This window comes from Corapipo altera, unplaced genomic scaffold (assembly GCF_003945725.1).
Source record: "Corapipo altera isolate COAL_440 unplaced genomic scaffold, ASM394572v1 75, whole genome shotgun sequence".
In the NCBI taxonomy this organism is placed as follows: Eukaryota; Metazoa; Chordata; class Aves; order Passeriformes; family Pipridae; genus Corapipo; species Corapipo altera.
In genome coordinates, this window is record NW_020884887.1 from 1,821,978 (window position 1) to 1,842,319 (window position 20,342).

The 20,342-nt window shown below is 45.6% G+C and overlaps 1 protein-coding gene across 2 annotated transcripts in view; it reads left to right on the forward strand.

Annotated features, from left to right (window-relative positions):
• LOC113947118 (rho GTPase-activating protein 7-like) overlaps nucleotides 1-19,560 on the forward strand; it is a 44,849-nt gene extending 25,289 nt beyond the window's left edge. For both annotated transcript variants that reach the window (XM_027643375.1, XM_027643374.1), the window contains exons 2-11: nucleotides 7,056-7,127; nucleotides 8,604-8,685; nucleotides 10,044-10,107; nucleotides 11,301-12,652; nucleotides 13,076-13,246; nucleotides 13,933-14,092; nucleotides 15,475-15,673; nucleotides 16,521-16,740; nucleotides 18,409-18,523; nucleotides 18,958-19,560. In XM_027643375.1, coding sequence (XP_027499176.1) covers nucleotides 7,056-7,127; nucleotides 8,604-8,685; nucleotides 10,044-10,107; nucleotides 11,301-12,652; nucleotides 13,076-13,246; nucleotides 13,933-14,092; nucleotides 15,475-15,673; nucleotides 16,521-16,740; nucleotides 18,409-18,523; nucleotides 18,958-18,975 — 2,453 coding nt within the window. In that variant the 3' untranslated portion in view covers nucleotides 18,976-19,560. The remainder of the gene's footprint in view (nucleotides 1-7,055; nucleotides 7,128-8,603; nucleotides 8,686-10,043; nucleotides 10,108-11,300; nucleotides 12,653-13,075; nucleotides 13,247-13,932; nucleotides 14,093-15,474; nucleotides 15,674-16,520; nucleotides 16,741-18,408; nucleotides 18,524-18,957) is intronic.
• The last annotated feature ends 782 nt before the right edge of the window (nucleotides 19,561-20,342 follow it).

A 20,342-nucleotide genomic window follows, 5' to 3' on the forward strand; every position in this document is an offset into this window, starting at 1 on the left:
GTGGGTTCTATGGCAGATGATGTCCCCAGGTGAGGATCCAGGTGGATGCTGCTGTTTCCTACCGCTGCTTTGTTAGTGTGACAGCAGCTCCCAGGCTGTCCACACTTTGGATCATGCTCTTCCAGTAGCTGCTGGTTTTACTCCCTAGCCAGATGCACTTGGAAAGTGCTGAGTAGATTTCCTGACTTTGCTGTCTATCTTTGAATATCAACAAGCTCCACCAGGGTACAGTGACCCAGTAAAAGTTTGTCCATTGCCCTGGGCTCAGCAGCTGTCAGCAGGCTCAAGCACAGCACAGCCTTAGCAGGGCTCGCTTTTAGATGTAACAACTTACTGGGCAGTCTCTGTTGGGTTAAATAGTTCTTTATGCTTTGTTTGAACCTGTATCACACAGTGGTGTTATTAGCATTTTGTATAATTAAGGAAAACTTATTACTACACGATGAAAGAGCACAGACAACTAGGTTGTGTTGGGCTTTTTTACTTCTGTGCTAGAGGTTTATTGATGTTGGCTCTAGTGGAAGTGAACAGTTACCTTCCCTGCTACAGTTCCTCCTAGGAATCTTACATCAAGTGTTTCTCAATCACGTACAAGGGTCCTGTGAAAAAACATCCATAAGGAGCTTCTGCGTCAGAGAAATGTGGGATCGGTTCCTACTTTTTAGCCAGCAGGACCAAGTCACGGAGAAGCAACATATCTGGGATTAGACTGCAGGGAGATAAATTCCCTCTCTTGCCCCACTTACTTGGATAAGGATTTTCCAGTGTGGGTTGGAAATTAGAGAATTATACTCTCCTAAATTGATGTGAGTTAGACACCTAACTCCCTTGAGCCCTCTGAAATTCCTGTGGAGCAAACACCACCTTCTCTAACACATAGAAGCAATTAAAAGATCAGCCAGCACTGACAAGCTGCTTAATATGGTCTGCAAAGAAAAAACCTTTAAACTTCTCTGGGTCCTAGAAACAACATGGGAGGCAAAGGACAAGGACCTGAGTAAGACCCTTAATATCAGCTTGGGAGTCCTGGTAATCAGTTTGGGGAGCTGAAGCCAAGGAGCTGGATAAAGATGCAATTAAGGTTGCCACAAAGTTCTGAGATACATTGCAGTTCCCAGCTGTGATAACTGAAGAGTTGGCTGCAGTTCCAAAACACCAGCATGATAGTAAAGTAGGAATGAAAGGACAAATATCTTGGCCTTTTCATTTTCCAGACATTTATGTTCACTATCTGCATGGAGCCTAAATTATCCTGGCTGAATTCCAAGCTATAATCTTTTTTTTTCTCTTCCTTGAGTGGGCTAGCTAAGTACTATTAGGCTTTGATATTTTGCATTGCACAAGGGAAAGTAGAATAAACATTGCCATTTATTTATGATCCATCTTAGCTTTTTGAGAGTTTGACAGTTTTACAAGTCCCTGACTGCTTATCCTGGTCAGTGCAAACACCCTGCTTTGAAAGCATCTTGTTTGAGCGTTCAGGATGGAGACAACATGTTCTGACTCTTTTTAAGTAAGAGGAGATAACATAAATAAAAGCAGTTCTTGAAAATCCAGCCTCAGGTATAATGCAGCTCTTAACATCCTCTGGAAATCAGAGTTCTAGCACTGCAAATGCATTTTTCACAGAGTGTGTATAAAATTAAATAGCTCATTAGCAGCTGTGGAGAAGATACACCAATTTGTATAGCTCTGGGAAGATGCACAAACCAGAAAGATGTAATGGGAAAATCACAATTTTATCTTCAAATGGAACCCATTCTTCAAATGGCAGCAGAACCAGCAATGACAGGATCTAAGGCAGTGTGTGAGGGACCTGCCAGCTCACAGCTGATGGCTCATGAGCTGAAGGAAAAATGTGGCTGCCAAGCATTCATGGGGTTTGCTGGCTCCAGGATTGGAGAGGCTGAGAGGGACAATTTGGGATTGTTGGTGATGAGAGGAGGCAGCAGCACCTCCCCAGGCTGTGGCACATCAAGAGGTTTTGAGGCATCTGCTTGTCTGTGGCTGTTGAGGAGGATTCCTGCCACGTGGAGAAAAAAAAATGTTCTTCCTATATAATGACAGAAATTGAGAAAGAGCAACATTCTTTGGATTTTTGCCTGTTTCATTCCAGAGTGGTGTAAAATGTAGTTGAAGTGAGGAGTCAGTCCTACCCTCTGTTCTGTTCTCTTGTCTGCACGTGGTTCTGTGCTGGGCATGTTGAGAAATCAGCTCCTTTCCACAAGCACCACACTTGTGTCCCACAGAAAAGGGCATAAATAGGATCCTGCAGAAACTAGTGCTGCAAACAGCAAGAAAACCTCTCAAACTGTTCTGCTTCCTGGCATGGTTTTAGAAGGTGGTCAGACTGAAATATTTAATTAATGAAGTCCTGATCACCATTTGATTCCTACCTGTCAAAACTGGAAAACTATTCTGGATGAGGATAGAAGTAAAAGTAATACCTGTATCACGGGTTTTAAAAACCTGATAAAAAATTGCTTTGAAGGAGACCTACAGTTAGACACCTCTGTGAAAAGGGATACATTTAGGTGAAGGTTTCACACCAGACTGAGCTCCCTGATTGCTGCCAGGTGGGGTGGGCAGGGCATGTTCCCAAATTTCTCCCTGCAGGTACCCACCACTGCCCTTGTCCTGCCACTGGAGCTCATCAGAACATGTGATAGTGGATTCAGAAAGATAAAACATCGCAAATTTGACCTTACAAAAAAAAAAAAAGTTACTTGTTTCCTGCTGTTTTGGCTGCTGGAAACTCTTGGCATAGGCTCAGGGTGATGGTGAGGAGCGGTAGGGAGTTGGGGAAAGGAAAGGAAGAAGTCTCCTGCTTTGACAGTAGATCTGTGCAGCTGGAAGTCACACTGCATCCTGACAGTAAGGCTTGCTGCGCTTATGCTTTCAAAGAGAAATTTGTATCCTCCCATTTTATTTAGAGAGAGTATTTTTAAGAATTTGAAGTACAGTTTGACACTCTTCTTTAGCTGAAGTTTGTGATCATCTCGTAGTAAGGCTGAGTGGCCTGTTTGATATACAGCTGTCACTGGTTTCAGTTATTGCCTCTCCCTTCTTGTAAGGAAAGTGCTGCTGCTTGTAAGGAAAACATCTCAGAGAAAATGCCCAAATTTCAACACAGATGTCTTTTCTTTATTGCAAACAGTCCTGTTAACACTGATGTTCATTACGACAGACATTAATACACTTTGTAGCATCTGGTTTCTAAGTAGCTGAGGAGTCTGGGTGCTCCAGTCTGCAAACAGGACAGTGCTCAGAACACAGTTTTTTCAGGGGGAACACAGTTTTTCAGCCCAAGTGGATGAAGGAGAGGTGTCACAGCCAAGCTGATGGGGATACTGGGGCTCTGGGGAGGAGGGTGCAGGGGAGCAGAGGCAGCATCCCAGTGGGGAACAAGGGGCAGCAGCTGTGGAGGGCTGGTGTGCTGGGGTTGCTGGGACAGGCAGGCTGGGGCACAGCCAGCAGTTTGAGTGTTGTTTGCAGTGGGACTGGGCTGAACCTTCAGCACAGAATGTACCTGTGTAACACAGGACAGCCAGAGAGTGGCACAGGCCCTGTGCTGTGCCTTGTTTCTCATAAACATCTGGTAGTAACCTACCACCCATAGCCCATGGGGAAATAGCTGGCTTGGCATGGAAATGTTGCTGGCAGCCTCTAATCTAAGGATATTAAGCTTTGCAGTGTTTTTTTTCATCTGCTTAATTATGAAATCAGTTCAGGAGAGGGAGATGACACATTTAGGTTGCTCTGCTATTTCAGTTGTACAGACAGCACCCAAAAGATGTTAAAAAAATGTCAAGCTCTTGTAGGACATCAGTTCCTAAGCAGATGTGCTGTGATATTTGGGAGTGCTGCTCCAAATTGCTTTCTGAAGGCTCCCCCATTTCTTATCTTTATTCAGGAAGAGTCAACTCCTCTCCAACAAGGATCTGATCTAACATCGAGAAGGACTACACAGTTGCTATCAGCTTGGGTTTATTAGCACACTGATTTTAGAAACTAGTCTGTAAACCTGGAAGATTCTTTTGCAGTGGCAGTGTGACTACAGAAATGGGAAATCAAACTCTAACCAGGCAGAGAGGCTGGTTGGGAAGGGGCATTTCATCATGTGAGGCAGAGCAGACAATATGAATTCAAGCTTGGAATGGGTCTTCACAAATGGCTCATCTATACTATTTGTCTTGCCAAAAATATAGTGTGAGGGTCCTTTCAATAGCCCCAAAGAGTCTTCAAGAAGATCATCTCTGCTTTCCATGAGGAATCTTTTGCAGGAAGCTGAGCTTTGGCTGTTTATCAAGGTGTGCCTTAAAGCATCATGCGAGTTGCCAGGGCTGTGGTTGCCACTTCAACCCCTCCCTGTTATAAGCAGGACTTTAAGTGTCTGTGGCATGTTTATAGCAGCTGCTGCCCAGGGTGGGTATGTTGGTGTCACCCACCAACGCTACTCATGATTATTGCTCTTCTTTTACGTCTCTGTGACTTTTATTTGTAGAACTCTCCATCAAGGGTAGCACTGCTGGGGAGCTTCATCTGCATTTTGCCATCGCTGTCTAATGAGCTTTCAACTTGTCTTTCATGGTGCACGTGCCATAAAAGCAAAGCAGTCCTGCATGTCAGTGCTGAGTGTGGCCCTATGGAGAGCAGCTACTTTCCTTTGAGTAATTATTTCTTATTTCCTTTTTTATTTCCTCCTCTCATATTCATTATCATAGTAATACAGGCTGGTCTGGGAATTTCCTTTCACCATAGTAAAATTCCTAGCCATCCAATTATCCCTTCGTGATTTCAATTTCCAGTAGGAGGAGGCAGTATAGAAGCCACTGAAATGTGGAGGTATCAGGAGGACATTTTTGGTAGTTATTTTAGCAATGAATAATCACATAAAATCTAATGGCAGATAATTTATAGAATCATATAACATTTTGGATTGGAAGGGATCTTAAAGATTATCCAATTCCAATCCCTTGCTATGGGCAGGGACACCTTTCACTATCCTGGGTTGCTCCAAGACCCATCCAACCTGGCCTTGGGTACTTCCAGGGATGGGGAAGCCACAGCTTCTCTGAGCAACATGTGCCAGGGCCTCACCTTCCTCACAGCCAAGAATTTCTTCCTCACATCTAATCTAAACCTCCCCTGTGACTGTGAAAAAGTACCTTAAAAGGCCTGAAGATTTATGTTAGCACAGAAAATTCCCCCAGCTCCTGTGTCCTTGTCCTATGGAAAAGGCCACCTGTAGGTGTGAAAATTCCATTGTATTTTCAGTCATATTCATTGAAAATGTCATCACCAGGTGCAAAATATTTTTCTACCTGTTCTTATTTGCATCTCAGTTCAGGGTTTGGTTTGCTCTGAAAGTGGAGTTGTCCTTTTAACGTGCTGGGAACTGGGGAATCTTCAACCCCTGCACAGTCACTGTCTGAGCTCAGGGGAGCTGTGCACGGGCCAAGGTCTGGAATTAGGACAGCTGTAGTTTCCCCACACTGAGATGATTGAGTGAGTTCACTGGGCTTTTCTAAGTCAAAATCACCTTGTGAAGACTTTTGGTGTTACTGTGGTCACCTTCCTGATTCTTTTCTAAAGATTGTTTTCTTTCTTATTTTTGCTCTGCTGGTCTTTTTCAGCCCCCTCTCTTGGTATTCTGTAAATGCTGTGTTGTGGTGAAGATTATGATAAATTACAGCACTAAGTATAGTAGTGGCATAATCTATATAGGCTGTTGTGGAAGAAATTAGTTTCTGTTTTGCAGTTTGAAAAAAAAAAAGGAGTCATGCATCTGTTTTGTGTAAACACATCCTTATCTTCCTGTGGTGTAACTTTATTCTCAGATGAAAAAGCCGCAGAGTTTTGCACAGGGAAGCCTGTTTTATGGATGGCATTGTCCAAAATAATCAAGTGATAATGGAAACAATTTAAAGTTTAGAAGTAGAACACTAAAATCATGGAAGTTGTGCAATTTCCTTGTGAGATTCTACGGTCTGTTGCACTGGTGACTTACAACTGAGAAGCTTGAGCAAAGCAAGCAGGGAATTTGAACAGGTATGTATGTCAAGTGCTTTGGAATCCTAATCTGTGAGTGTATGTGTAAAGAAAATAGTTTTAAGGAACAAGTCTAGCCTTTCATGCTACCACTTTAAGGTGCTTTAAAAACATTTCTCTCTAAGGAGCAAGCTTGATTTTAAGGTGGTTTAAAAACGTTTTTTCAAAGGAGTCTTTGCCTTTAGGTTGGTGTCTGTTGTGGCATGATCTGGAGTGCACACAATTGTATATGGGAATCCTCTCCTCTTCCACAGAGCCAGTAATTTCTATTATTGGCAGAGCTTATAGCCTGATGGCATGCACTCATGCTGACCTGTTTGTGTTTTTGAGGAATCTGGTGAGTGCTCTGTGAGTTTCTGAAGTTATATTTTGCTCTGCTCTTGTGGGAATATTACAGAACTGGCCATAGGGCTCTAGGAATTGTCACAAAATGAGCAGTTAATTCTTGACATCTGCAGTGCTGCAGGGACTGCCAAGTTGCGTAGGTAGTTGGCAAGGAAATAAATATTGATAGACCCTAGCAACAGGTACTCCTGAGAACTCTTGTTCTGGGAATGCTTAGGCCGTGTCCAGTGTTATTAACGTTGTGATATCATTTTAAGTTTATTTATAGGGTCTGTTTGTGTCTTATCACCATCTCTCAGAGCTGGAATGCACGAAGGGGCTTTGCTGCGCCAGGGCAGAGTTGTGTGTTCTGCACCTTCCCTGGTGACTCATTTCAACATGTAACAGATGCTCCACTGCCCACACCTCAGGGGTAGCTGATGTGCACCCATGTGTGACATCTCAAGTATGTGCTCATATCTAGAATATCATATGTTTGCTTACCCATCCTATGGTGGGATGACTGCTCTGGAGCCACGTGAGTTGGATACAAGGATTTATTCCTTTTTAGTGACATCCTAACGAAGCACCAATATACAAGATCCTTGGAGAATCCACCAGGTAAAATGAGCTCACACTGTGAAAGCACTGACATGAACAACTGTGTGTTCTCCTTGCAGAAATTGAAGCCAGAGAAGCCTGTGACTGGCTGAGGGCTGCCGGGTTTCCCCAGTATGCTCAGCTCTTTGAAGGTATGATCACAGAGACTTGTCAAGCAGCTGACACTGAACTCAAGTGGAATTGTTCACATAAATAATATATTTCAGAACCTGACAGTTTTGATGGAAGCACTTCCAAATTCTGTCATATATTCATGCAAATCTTCAGAAAAATAGTAAAGCTCTTGCAGAAGGGGCATCTCAGCAGGGACTCAGTAGAATTCTGTAAAGGAGCAAATCTTTCCTGGTTTCCTTGTCTTGTAACTCAGACAAATCTCTGCTTTTGTGATTTTTAGTTGCTTATAATTTTCTCAGGCTCTTTTACTTGTAATGCTGGAGTATTTTTCTGACCACTGATTGCAACCAAAACTCCTCCAAGGCTCTCCAGCCTGAGCCAGATTGCTTTATTGGTGTATCAAAAAAGAATGATGGAAAAATCATCTTGCGATCATAAGTGTTTAAAACTGATACTCAGCAGCAGCCAGCCAAAAAAAAAAAAAAAAAGCAATTTCAGCATGTTTTTCATGTCATTAAATCTACAAAGAATGCTTATTTCTTGTGGGGGAGGCATGGATTTATTAACAACTTGTACAGCTTTCGCGGCACACTTGTACTTATACCTTAAAAGAGTTCTTCTTTAAAATATGTTTATTGTTACAAACACTGAATGTAACAAGAGGTAATTTATTTTTAAGAGGGATTTTATCAAAGAACTATGGTTAAAAGAACCAACAGTGACTTCTGCCTGCTGTCATTCTCACCTCCCCCTGATCACTGCAAAATTAAAAATTTGAAGCCAAACCACAGAGCTGGATTTGAAAGCTGTGTGCTATGAAACATGCTACCTTATGGCAATACTTCCTGTCTGACTACAGCAGATTTTATTCCACATGATGTGTGTTGGAAATGTACACTGCCATGCTTCTGGAAAATGAATCCCCTGCATCACCTCGCTGCTTATGCAGTGTAATTTGCAGACTAGGAAAATTAAGCTTAAAAATAAGCCAAGAAAATGCCTAATGGATCTTACTGGTTCCCTCATGTGCAAGGTTAGATCTCAGAAGCTGAAACACTGAACTCCTCAGCTGGTGGATCCATCAGCTTCCAGCCCAGCTTGATTTGTCAGACTCATTGCAGCTCATGAGTGTGTGTCATGTGCTGCACTGAACATCACCAGCACAGAGCTCGTGTGAAATACTCCCTGTTCTACACCTGAAGGTGCAGAGAACCAAACCAAAGCTGAACTTTGTTTTGTGTTTCCTGTCTATGGCACTACAAGCTCCTGGAGAAGCAGGAGTGTTTGTCTACCTGTAACTAACAGCAGCAAGCAGATCCCTGCATTTGTTCTACTTGCTCTAAGGAACTAACCCTCACTTACTTGAAGGACCTTTGCATGAATATATAGCTGTAAAAATAGGTTTAGATTCCTTTCCCATGATGAATAATGTTGCAAAATTGAAAGTCTTTGCAATTAAAACTCAGATTTCAGATTCAACTTCTTTGTTACAGATATGCAGTTTCCCATTGATGTAAAAACTGTAAGGAAAGATCATGAATTTTTAGATGGAGATGCGATTGAATCACTCTTCAGGTAAACATGAATTATGAGTCACCTTTAACACCTCCAGGCCCCACAGTTATTTGTCATTCCTTTTTCATGCCTTTGTTTTTATCAGAGACTAACAAAGTCACCAGTTCTGTAAGTGAAGGAAATCACTTAAGCACATGGTTTAGCACCAGTGAAGTTGGTTGTTTTAAGAATTTAAAAGTGAAGTAACCATGTGTCTGCACATCTCCAGCCAAGATCTTGGGGATGTTATGCTGAGCATCAAATCTGTCTTTTCTGTAATGTGAGATGTCTGCAGGCTGAGAAAAAAATAATCATTTCCCTGCAAGCATAGCAGGCTGCTCTCCAGGATCACGTATAACAGAGTGTAGGAATTTCCTCTGACTGGCCAAATTCTGTTCCAGCAGATAAACAGAAAAAAAGTTGTATGCACAAGATTCCTTCTTTTCTTCCTGAATATTTTTTGAGTGAGAAGCAAAGGTATTGATTTGGAGCTATTGTTTTGCCACAGCTGTTCAGAGCACACAAGTGAAATTATACTGTCAGGGCAAAGTCAAACCCTCAGCCCTTTGGCCTTTCCCCGTGGAAGAGTGCCAGGGTAGTGTGAGACATTCTGCTTCACTTCACACCACAGTTACTGAAGCCTTCTCATGGTGGGATTGTTCAGCAGAGGTCCTGTAGCAGAAATTAGAATTTATATCTCTTAAGGGGACTGGAAAGTTCCTCTCCTGGCAAAGTGTTTTGGTCTCTTTCTGTCCTGTCAGGTGACCTGAACTCAAATTCTGCACCAAGAGGAGTTGTTCACATTTACATCTCCAAAGCACAGCAGATACTTGAGAAATTTAAGTATATTTTGTTGCTCGTTTTTACTTCTGTCCTGAGTGCTCCTTGGAGGCTCTGTGTGTGCCTCCTGTTGAGGCTGCCTGTTGTTTGGCATTTAAGTGACTGACTAGTTTGGGACCTTTTTGTTTCCACAAGCTTTAATTAAAATCATAGACAATAAAGTCCTTCCAAGGAATTAGTACCTTCATTTATTTAAAAAATTATTTTTTAAGAAGCCCACTCGGAGTTTCAAAATCTTAAATCAGCAGACAGTTTTTCACAATCATTAAAGCTAATAATATGATTTTTTAAAATTAAATTATTTATTATGGTTGTCTTCTCTAGTTTTAACACTGCAAAACTGGGAGTGTGAACATCGTGGGGTTGTTACTGGTGCTGGTTTTGGCAAAATGTATGAGGAACCTCTAAAAGAATGTCAGTCTTGGACCCCAATAATGCAGACTCTGTGCTAGAAGATCACAAGTGTACTGGCACATGTTCGTTTTCAAAAAATAAAATAGTTTAAATTTAAAACTTCTGTGTTTTCTCTCATGCCCCAGACGGCTGAACACATTGAACAAGTGTGCATCAATGAAAGTGGAAATAGGCCGTCAGAGGAAACGGGTATGTTTGTAAAGCACAGTCACTGTTCTCATTAAAAATGTGTCCAGCTACTGCATCAAAAACCTGGTTTTGAAAAGTGCATGAAGGATTAGCAGTTTCTAAACTTTCCTCTTTATTCTCTTCCATCCTGCAAAGCTCTTCCACTTGCATTTTCTGCTCAAAAATACAAGGATGGAGGTTGAAATTGTTCATTTTTCAGTTTGTAACTTTGTGAGGTAGGTTAGGAGTGGGCTTTGAAACAGTTTTAAAGATTGATTTGGCACATGTTACTGTCTAATTTGATCAGCTGATGGTCCCACCTCAACATGTCTATCATTACTTTCCTAGGTAGTTTCACACCTTATTTAAGTCCTGAAAGTGAAATTTCACTCCTACTGAGTAAGCAAAGAAATTAAATGGACATCTCAAGTGTTCAGCCAATAGAAGATGGGTGGGTTTTAGCTGTGCTGGTTTTGTCCTCTCCCACACAAAAAGTTCTGCAACTAAAACAAAGTGATGGTCACAGCTTGGCTGGGCAACACCAGGACTGCAAAGCCTCTGAGGTACTGTGAATTAAGTGCAGGATTAGCAAGAAAATAATGCCATCTTCTGGAAAAATGTCTAGTTTTTTTGGAAAGTTCCACTCCGTCATCAGGAACGAATGGGGCAAGAGAGAGCCCACAGAGAAGAGACATTTTGCTATCCCGGTGTTCCCATGGAATGGGGACAGTAGAGCAACTGGGCCAGGAGTCAGGGGAGGCTGAGGAGTCCAAGAGGGTGCCACAGATATTGATGCTGCCACAGTCCCACAGCCAAACACTTCTTTACCGGAAAATGAATGAATTTTTAGGCCATCAGAGTGTTTGATTTGTTTGGCTCTAGGAAAGGCCATGTAAATTCAATAAAATTGTCTTTCAAATCCTTTAGATTTGCCACACACCAGGAGTTTTCACCCTTAGAGCAAATCTGTCACCTTTTCCTGTGGTAAACTTCCCAGATCTGTCAGCGTGCTTGGGAGTCATTTGTCAGCATGTTTTTCAACTAACTCAGGGCAGCCTTTCAATGAATGAATGGTCACATTTCCATGTGTTGGTCTTGGGGGTTTTGGAGGTAGGCAGAAAATTTAAGTCTTTTTTTTTTTTTTTTTTTTTTTTTGTAATTTAAAATTTGCCAAACACTGACCTTGAATTGTAATTTTTTTTCTCCCTTCTAAGAGTGATGATTCTGAAGATGATGAACCCTGTGCAATAAGCAGTAGGTGGGCTTATGAGAGGTGCAGTCAGAGGTGGTCTCGAATCGAGAGCCTGGAGGGTTTCCCAGCAGAGGGAGGTGCCAGTGCCTCGGTCCCAGGCAGTCCAGTGCTGAAGATCATCAGCAAGGAGGACAGTGTCTTCCTGGATCATGGAGAGAAGCACGATGTGTCCTCAGTTCACAGCACCAGCAGTGCTGACAGTGACACTGTGAGCTCCCCAAAACCTTTTGAAGATGTGGAAACCAGCACAAGTTCCTCGAGATGTTCCTCAATTAAGGTACCTGCACTGGACTCTACTTTCAGTTGTTCTCCTCCCCCCAGTGAATTTTTAAATAACACCAGCGAGCAAAAGCTTTTGGATAAATCACCATCTAAAAAGAGGAAGAGCCTTCTAAAGAAAATGGAGAAGCTGCACTTAAGGAGCTGCAACTTAAGGAGTGGTCAGTCAAAGGCCAAACCCACAATAAGTGAACCTGTTCTTCTGGAAGGGCTTAGTGAAGAAAAGATGAAGATGCTGAACTGTGTAAATATTTCTGACCTCTCTGGCATCCAAACAAAGGACAATTCTTCCTTTTCTCCCCGGAGTCACAGCAGCAGCAGTCAGTCTGGAAAGAGCAGCACAGTGAACACTCCAAGTCCTGGTATAAAAGCAGACAGCTCCAGTGAGGGAAGGGGGATGTGTGCAGAGCACACAGACTCCAGCAAGCTCTTGCTGTGGAATGACTTATCTCAGCAAAACCTGAAAAATGACATGACATTACAGAAGCCTCAGATGTTTCAAATACCACAAGGCCATAAACCTGGCACCTTCCCCACAGCACTTACAGACAGCTCCCTCTCTCCAGCAGACAACTCTTCTGTCAACTGGAGAACTGGGAGTTTTCACGGGTGCAGGAGAAGCCGCAGCAGAAGCGGTTCCAAGGAGCCCAAAGCCCCCAGGAGTCCCCTTTCAGGCTCCTGTAACAGGCTAAGTGTGTATGACAACATGCCCAGTATCGACCTTGACAACCTGGAGGCGGCACAAGTCGGTGATGATGATGTTTTCTCAGAACTGAACAATGTTATAGCAGATGTCAACGGCCTCAAAAAGTTGGTTGATCAGTGGACAGAGAAGTTCTCAGATGACGGGGATTCTGACTTTGCCAGTGACTTGACCTCTTTGTGTCCATCCTCCCCTAAAGAAAGCTCTCTTGAAACGGAGGGCTCAGAAGACAAGAGAGCAGGGGACACTGAGGGAGAGAGCAGCTGTGGCCTGGGCAAGGAGATTGGCTCTGCAGATCTGACATACATCACAGACTCTAAAAAGGCCAACAGGTCAGCCATCCTTGGGTTTCCCCTTGATTCTGGCCACTCAAAATCTAACTGCTTTGCCAGAACAAAGTATTCTCAAGTCTGTTCTAGGCAGCAGGGTCTGCACTGCTGGTGCCAGGTGCCACCAGTCCATAGTTACTCTGGTGACAACATCTGTCCTCTACTGAAAGTAGGACACTCATGATCTGCATGAGCACTCAGACATTTGGAATCAGGCCTTACTGCCAGCTTGCTGTATTTCTTAGGGAAAGAGCTGGTATTACCAGAGGACCTCCTGGATGGGAAGTACCTTGTTTGAGTGCAGCTAACCATGTGGTGTTTGGCAGCTGCAGGTCATTTAGAGCCTTAAGTGCTTCACAGCTGCAGACAGAAAACTAATGGGGATGATGGGGATGATCCTAAGCTTGAGCAATGTTTATCCCACAGGCACAGGAAGCAACACTGGTCTGTGGAAGAGAGTGTGAACTTGGAAAGCCTTTCCATGCAGAGTGATGGCCAGTCTGCTGCCCACCTGGCCCGGACACAAAAGCTGGCACTGTTGAAACTCACTGCTTTAATGGATAGATATTCCCCTTCCAGCAGGCAGGGCTGGAACTGGTAAGTTGTCTAATGTTAAAGCAACCTGTGCTGGGAAGAGAGGATTTGGTGCAAGCAGGTGAACTCCCTTGTCTGTCTAGATTACACATGAGGAATTTCATCCCATTAAATCTCCAGCAGCCTCATGGTTGTTTCCATGGCTCCAGGGTTTCCTCTGCTGTGGGGCTGCACTTGGGCTCCTCCCTGGTGGTCGTGCTGTTACTGATTTTAAAGCACGTTATAGTTTCTCTTTAAATTTGCCTGTTTTCAGGGTTTTGTCAGAGGTGCTTTACAGGGATTGCAGCACCTGAGGTGAGAGCTGGCTGGGCTGAGAATGCAGCTCTTCAGTCTCTGAACTGAAACAGTGACAAAGTCACACACCTAAATGACTCAGAAACATCAGTCAGCATCTTGTGATAGGGAGCTGGTGCTTGAACATAGAGAGAAGTGAAAAAAACCTGCAGTGCCCTAAAGGGATGGAATTTATTTCCCATGAGGATGCTTTTTAAAGCTAATTTCTGTAAGAAAATAAGGAAGTCATTCCTGCAATCACCTTGACTGATTTTCTCTCTCTGATGGTGCTGTGTGTGCAGGTCTGTGGCGGAATTTGGGTTGTGACAGCTAAATGCTTTCCCACACACATAAAGCAGCAGGTGGAGTGTGCTGGGGACCTAATATGTTGCATGTACTGTTTTTTTTCTTTCCAGGACCATACCAAAGTTCATTAAAAAACCAAAAGCCTCTGACTACAAGGACAAAAACGTGTTTGGGGTTCCTTTACTCCTGAACGTGCAGCGAACAAGCCACCCACTGCCCAACGGGATCCTGCAAGCCCTGGACTACCTGAGAAGCCACTTTCTTGACCAGGTATGAACTCGAGGCAGTCCAGAGAAGGTCTAGGCCATGAATGGATCTGCTCCAGGGAACCAGACTCTGCTTCCCTCTTTTCTGAAGGACTTTCTTGTCCCCTGAGGCTCTGAACAGGCAGACAGGTGTAGGTGTGAGCCTGAGAGGAAATAGCAGTGCTGATTCCTGCTGGGAATGCCTTTAGTCCTGTATTGTGTTTTTGTGCCTTGCCTCACTGAAGCCCTCTGCAGCTGGTGCAGGCAGCCAGGCTGCCTTTGCCTGGGGAGGTGTCGTGTCTCTGCTCCCCAAGGAGGTAAATGTGCCAGACGGTGTCATTGTTCCCTCTGCTCTGTGGTTGCTGGTAGTGCCAGAGCTAATGTGAAAATTAACCTTGTTTCAGCTGAAATGTGCCACTAAGCAGAGAGAAAACGTATTACAGCAGTACCTGTAACATATTTTTCTGGATCTCAGCTCCGTATTTATCCCCTAAGTGGAGGTGGCAGTGGGAGTGTGTGGTGAATATGGTATTTCCACAGGATAGCTGCAGAAATGGGAGACCCTGGGACATGAGACACATCAGTTAAAGAAAGGACTTTTTTCTTTTCCTGTGCTTTGTCATTGTCTAGGTGTGTAATATCATGCCAAAGTACAAAAGTGTGTGTGTTCTGTGAGGTGACAGTTTCAAGTGTGTTTTGTTTTGAGGTCGTGGTACCCATCTGATTAACATAAATAAACCAAATAATGTAAATACTGTCTCAGTGGCACAAAGCAAAACTGTCAGCAGAAGCTGTGTTGGGATCGAGTCCATGGGAAACTTCTAAATCTTGGGTTTGCCTGAAACTTGATTGACAATTACATTAAAATAAATTATATTAAATTAATAATTTAATTATTATATTAAATTATAATTAAAATAAAATCATAATTTCCCTCAGGATGGCAACTACCCTTTGCCAGCCTGTGGATGGATTAGATGTATCAGGTGTGTTAAACCTGAGCTTTGTGGATCTCAGAGTCAGTTTGTTTGTTCCAGTACAGGCATGGATGTGTATTTGTGTTTGGATGGATATGAAACTTCCAGCTGACAGGTGTGAACACAGCCTGCTCAAGCAAACAGACAGATGTCAATAGCAGTGATTGTAAAAGTCAAAAAGAGTAATTTTACATTCAATAAAAAGAAAACAAACATGACAATTGTCATGTTCTGGTTCTGTGGGCATCAGGCATGGTTTGCCCTGGGAGGAATATCTGTGCTGCTTCTGATTATACAAAAGTATTTTGGTGTTAGGTCCCACTGTCAGAGGGTCTTTGTTATCAAAGGAATGTGAAGCATCAATTTTTTGTCAGAATTTAGATTCCTGATGAGTCCTCTCTTTGTCTCTAACATTTTCTTTTACCCACAGGTTGGCCTGTTCAGAAAATCTGGTGTTAAATCCAGGATCCTGTCTTTAAGAGAAATGAATGAAACCAACCCAAACAACGTCTGTTACGAAGGGCAGTCAGCATTTGATGTGGCAGACATGGTGAAACAGTATTTCCGAGACCTGCCCGAGCCCATATTTACCAGCAGGCTCTGTGAATCCTTCCTCCACATCTACCAATGTAGGTAACAAAAGATAGTTTTCCAATGCCTTGGATATCTTAATATTCAGCTGTTCAAGGCAGTGGCCAGACTCAGACTAGGTCCCCTTGTAGTCAGAGGAGACAAGTCAGGGAGGACATTTCAGAAAAGATGAGTTAATTGTGGCTCTGGACTTCAAAGCTTCCCATCTGCATCCTATGGGCCAGCTGTTTCTGTTCCTTGAAGGATGAGTGTAATAACATGCTGCAGCAGCCCCCTTCAACTGCATTTTTAAACACTCATTTCTTTATGTGAAATGAAGAACTAATCTGTTGCCCTTGTTCGAGGTATGACAGAGCTCCTTTTGCAAAAAGTCATCTTATATTGATGACACTTCTTTATTAGGGAGCCCAAGCACAGCTGCTGTGAAACAGCCTCTTTGCCAGGAAATGCCTGCAACTTTCTGCTTGTGCTCTCAGTGTTACTGTCCTTGAGACTCAACCCAAAAAAGGAGGAAACATGAAGCTGAAATCCCACATTTGATACAGTTTAAACAGGTTCCATGTCCAGTACTTTGCCCTCAAGGAATTCACTTTCAAAAAGCAGCTGCCTTGGGGAAGGAACTTGCTGAAGGGACTAATGATGGTCTTGTTTTTGAGAGAAGGTTTAGGAAAGCAAAGTGTGAGATTTCTGAGGGGTTTTGCAGCCTAAATAATGTGACCTTTTTTGACATAACAGGCTGCTGCTATCCTGTACATCCAGGGTTCCAAGCAGGGCACTGAGCTTGTAACTCACAGGAGACAAGGAAAGGCTGTCACATCAAATGTACCATTTCTCTTACTGCCTCTGCAAGCCACGTGTGATTTTCATCATTTTTTCTGTTTCCAGACGTGCCAAAGGATCAGCAGCTCCAGGCTGTCCAGGCTGCCATTCTCCTTCTCCCAGAGGAAAACCGAGAAGCTCTGAAAATCCTCCTGTTCTTCCTGCGAGACGTGGTCGCTTTTGTCGAGGAAAACCAGATGACCCCAACCAACATTGCTGTCTGTCTGGCACCTTCTTTGTTTCACCTCAACACCCTGAGGCGGGACAGTTCCTCCTCCTCCACTAGGTATTGACATCTGTGGACAGCACTGCTGCTGTCCACAGTCTCTGCTGGAGCAATGCTTTCTTTAGCTGGCCTGGGGTCAGTGTCTGCTTTTGAGGGGGATATAGTGTGTTTGTCTTGGGGTTTGCCTTAAATCTGGTTGCTCAGGTGCAGCAGGAGCAGCACTTGGAGTGATCCAGCCACTTGCTGCCCAGGGCAGTGGTGAGACATCTCTGCTGTTCTCCTTACCAGCCTGTGTGTGTCCCTCACCACTGCTGTATTCCCTGTGCTTGTCCACGGTTCCAGCTGCCCAGGAACCAGCTTATGGCTTTAAAGTGGTGCTGGCCTTTGGAAATGTGCTCCTGCACTGGCAACCTGAGCCCAGGTGCAGCTTCAAGGCCCTGCAGGTACCTGGCAGATTGCAGCAGCTACTGGCACTGGTTCTGCTGGGTGATAAGGGGATCATTCCTGCCAAATCGAGCCACAGGGATTCTGTAAATTTATCTTAAAAAGTAAAAGTATCTGGGTTGCATAACATCCCCTGTTTGTACGTGCAGGGAGGAAGGTGCCCTTGGGCCAAAGTAGACAAATAATCTCTGAGAGCATTCATGCCTTATCTGGCCTCCTGAGGCAGGGCTGTTCTCTTTGCTCTGTGCTCCTGAGTTATGGACAGGCACGTGCAAGGGCAGGGATGCACAGCTGACTGGGAAGGAAGCACTGTGCACCCATCACGTGGAGATCTATAGGTGAGGACTAGTCCCAAAGCAGAAGCTGTCAGATGTGCTGTTGGCATCTTACAGGCTCTGGACAGCAGAGGGGAGGGGAAACAAAACACTAAGGGTTTTCTCCTGAGTGGCACGAGACATCTGAAAATGCCTGGGGCCATCCCTGTGCTGAGCCAGCACACGGCAAGGGAGCTGTGGGGACACTGAGAGGGCAGCTGGGGATGTGATGGAGCGACAGCAGCAGCAGGTCCTGCTGGATTGCTCTGGTGTTGGAGCTCCTGGGATTCTCAGTCTGAGAGCTGTACCTCTTTGGTTTACATCAATATTACTCTGGAAATGCTAGGACCAAAAATAGAAATGGAGTTTTCTCTTTGTTGTCAGTGTTTAGAGGCCAGGATGCTTTGAAGCTTTAGCTCTGCTATAGCTGTGCATTAATGCCTCGGTGCAAGGCTCCAACTTCAAAGGGGATGAGCTGACAGGTCTGACTCTGAGGAGCAGCACTGAGGATTATTATCTTCCACCCAATTTTCAAGTCATTTGGCAGGAATGCACGTAGCTAAAAGTTTCAGAAGCCAGGATTAATGATGTCATATCATGAATATGAATTAAAAGAGGGGACTGTTTCTGAAACGTTTTTGGTGTGGTTTGGGCCAAAGGATTTAAAAGGTTCTACACGGGCTTTGCAGGTATCAAAGGAGCTTGATATATGAAGTCTACACACAAATCAGTTTGGGGTCATTGCTGTCCTTGGCCAAGTGCGTGATGATGTGCTTGGGGAATAGAATCCTTCACTAGCCTTTCTTGGACACTTCTGGGGTGTGCTGGGAGGGAGCTCTGTCTGTGCACCTCTCTGCAGGAATGTGACACTAGTACATGGCCCACAGGGGCCGTTCAGGGCAGTGTGTTCTGTGTGTGGTTCCCAGCACCTCGCTCACTCAGCCTTCCTTTCACCTTCCCCTCCCCATAGATCCAGTCAGAGGAAGTGCAGCTTAGGGAAGCCAGACCAGAGGGAGCTGAATGAGAACCTGGCAGCAACGCAGGGCTTGGCCCACATGATCATGGAGTGCAACAGGCTCTTCCAGGTACGTCACTCACCAGGCAAAGCAAGAGCCCTCGGGTGGGTGGGCTGCTCGGAGCAGCAGCTGTGCCATTGCCCCTCAGAGGTCCCTGCCAGCCCAGCTGCTGCTCTGAGCCTGTGACATGTATGAGTCCTGCTGGTGCCACCAAAGAGAAAATCAGTGTCATTGCAGGTTTTCTGCAACTGTTTGTTAGGGCTCCTCTATTCCCCCATCCATCCCCCAAAACAATGAGGGTTTGACTCCTTGGGCTTGGGGCCAGCTCAGAGAGCACCTGTGGGGTAGAGGCTGCCATGTGCCCTGGCAGAGAGGCCCTGGCCATCCCTTCTTGGAGAGTGGGTTGAAGTTGAGGTTTTGCTGCTGGGGCCTGGCCAGAGCAACAGCCAAACCTGTGCCTGGCCACGGACCCCAGTAATCTGAACCTGGACCCTGTCCCACAGACCGACTTCCCAGCTTGACCACGGCCTCTTTGCCCATCATTATGGACTTGCCTGGTGATTGCTGGACTGTGGCTGACCCTGGTTGCTGTCCCTGGACCTGATCCTGACCTCCCTTGCCAACTCACCTTCCTGGCTCTACCTCGGACCTCATCACCGTGGATGTGTCTGATGATCTGGATTTTTGGCTGACCCTGGCTGCCATGTCTGGCCTGGCACAGGCACTGTGGGACTGGGCAGCTGCCCTGCCAACCCTGTTATCCCACCTGACACCTGGTCCCTTTCCCTCAGGGGTGCCATTGGCCCTTGGTGCACCCTGACAGTCAGCTCAGACCTTGTGCTCTGCTCCAGCACCTTCTCTGGGCAGGGGCCACTGTCCCCTGGCTCCCCTGAACTGTCTGACACATGGCCCTGCCCCAGGGCTCCTCCAGCACTGACTCCCACAACCAGTCCCTGCCTTCTGAGTGACACTCCTCCCCAGAGTAGGGGGTGCTCTGCATGGCATCAGTCTCCAACCTAGACAGGACTCCTCAGTGACCCCGTCCACCCCCAGCCCAACCACAGGTCCCCATTTCCTCAGAAGTGGCCTGAATCCCTCTGCCCATCCCCAAGGGCACCACTGGGGTACCCTGACACCTCCTGGCTGTCCTGTACCCCATGGTCAGCACGGGACTGGCCTTATCTCTGGCTGCACGGCCCCCTGGAACAGCCCCATGGGGACTCTGAGCTACCCTTGGACACACATTCATCCCACACACCCTGCTACAACCAGGGTGCTTCTCCACCAGCATTGCTGACTCCAGCCCTGGGCTGTGAGGGTGCCCCTCACCCAGGGTGCTGGGGTCATGCTGCTGTGCCCCCTGCCCTGCCAGGGGAAGCATTTGGAGAAGCCTGGAGAAGGCTGACCCCCTTCTGCTCGGCAGGGCAGCCTCTGCTGTGCCCCTGGAATACACACTCCCACTGCTCCGGACCCAGACCTGGGCTCTGGGCACTGTGGCCGTTACTGGACTGTGGCTGATGCTGCTTCCACCACTGAACCTGACCCTGCCTGGCCTGGCCTCGCCCCTGTGAGCAGGACCCATCACCACTGCCATCCCCAGGCCTGCCCAGCACCTCCCACAGGTAGGGCAGGGTGGGGTCCTGGCACTGCCCAGCCCTGCCCAGCCCCGGGAGGAGGGAGTGCACGGCCCTGGCAGGGCTGTGGGTGCAGGTGAGTGCACAGAGGGGGTCAGGGAGCACAGCACATGGTCTGGGCAGCTGGTGAGGCCCCCAGCATGTGTGGCTGTCACCAGCAGGCTGGGTTTGAGGGCACCGTGGGTTCGTTTGGTTGGTTGGTTTAATTTTGGTTTTAGTTTTTTGTTTGTTTGTTTTTTGGTGTTTGATGTCTG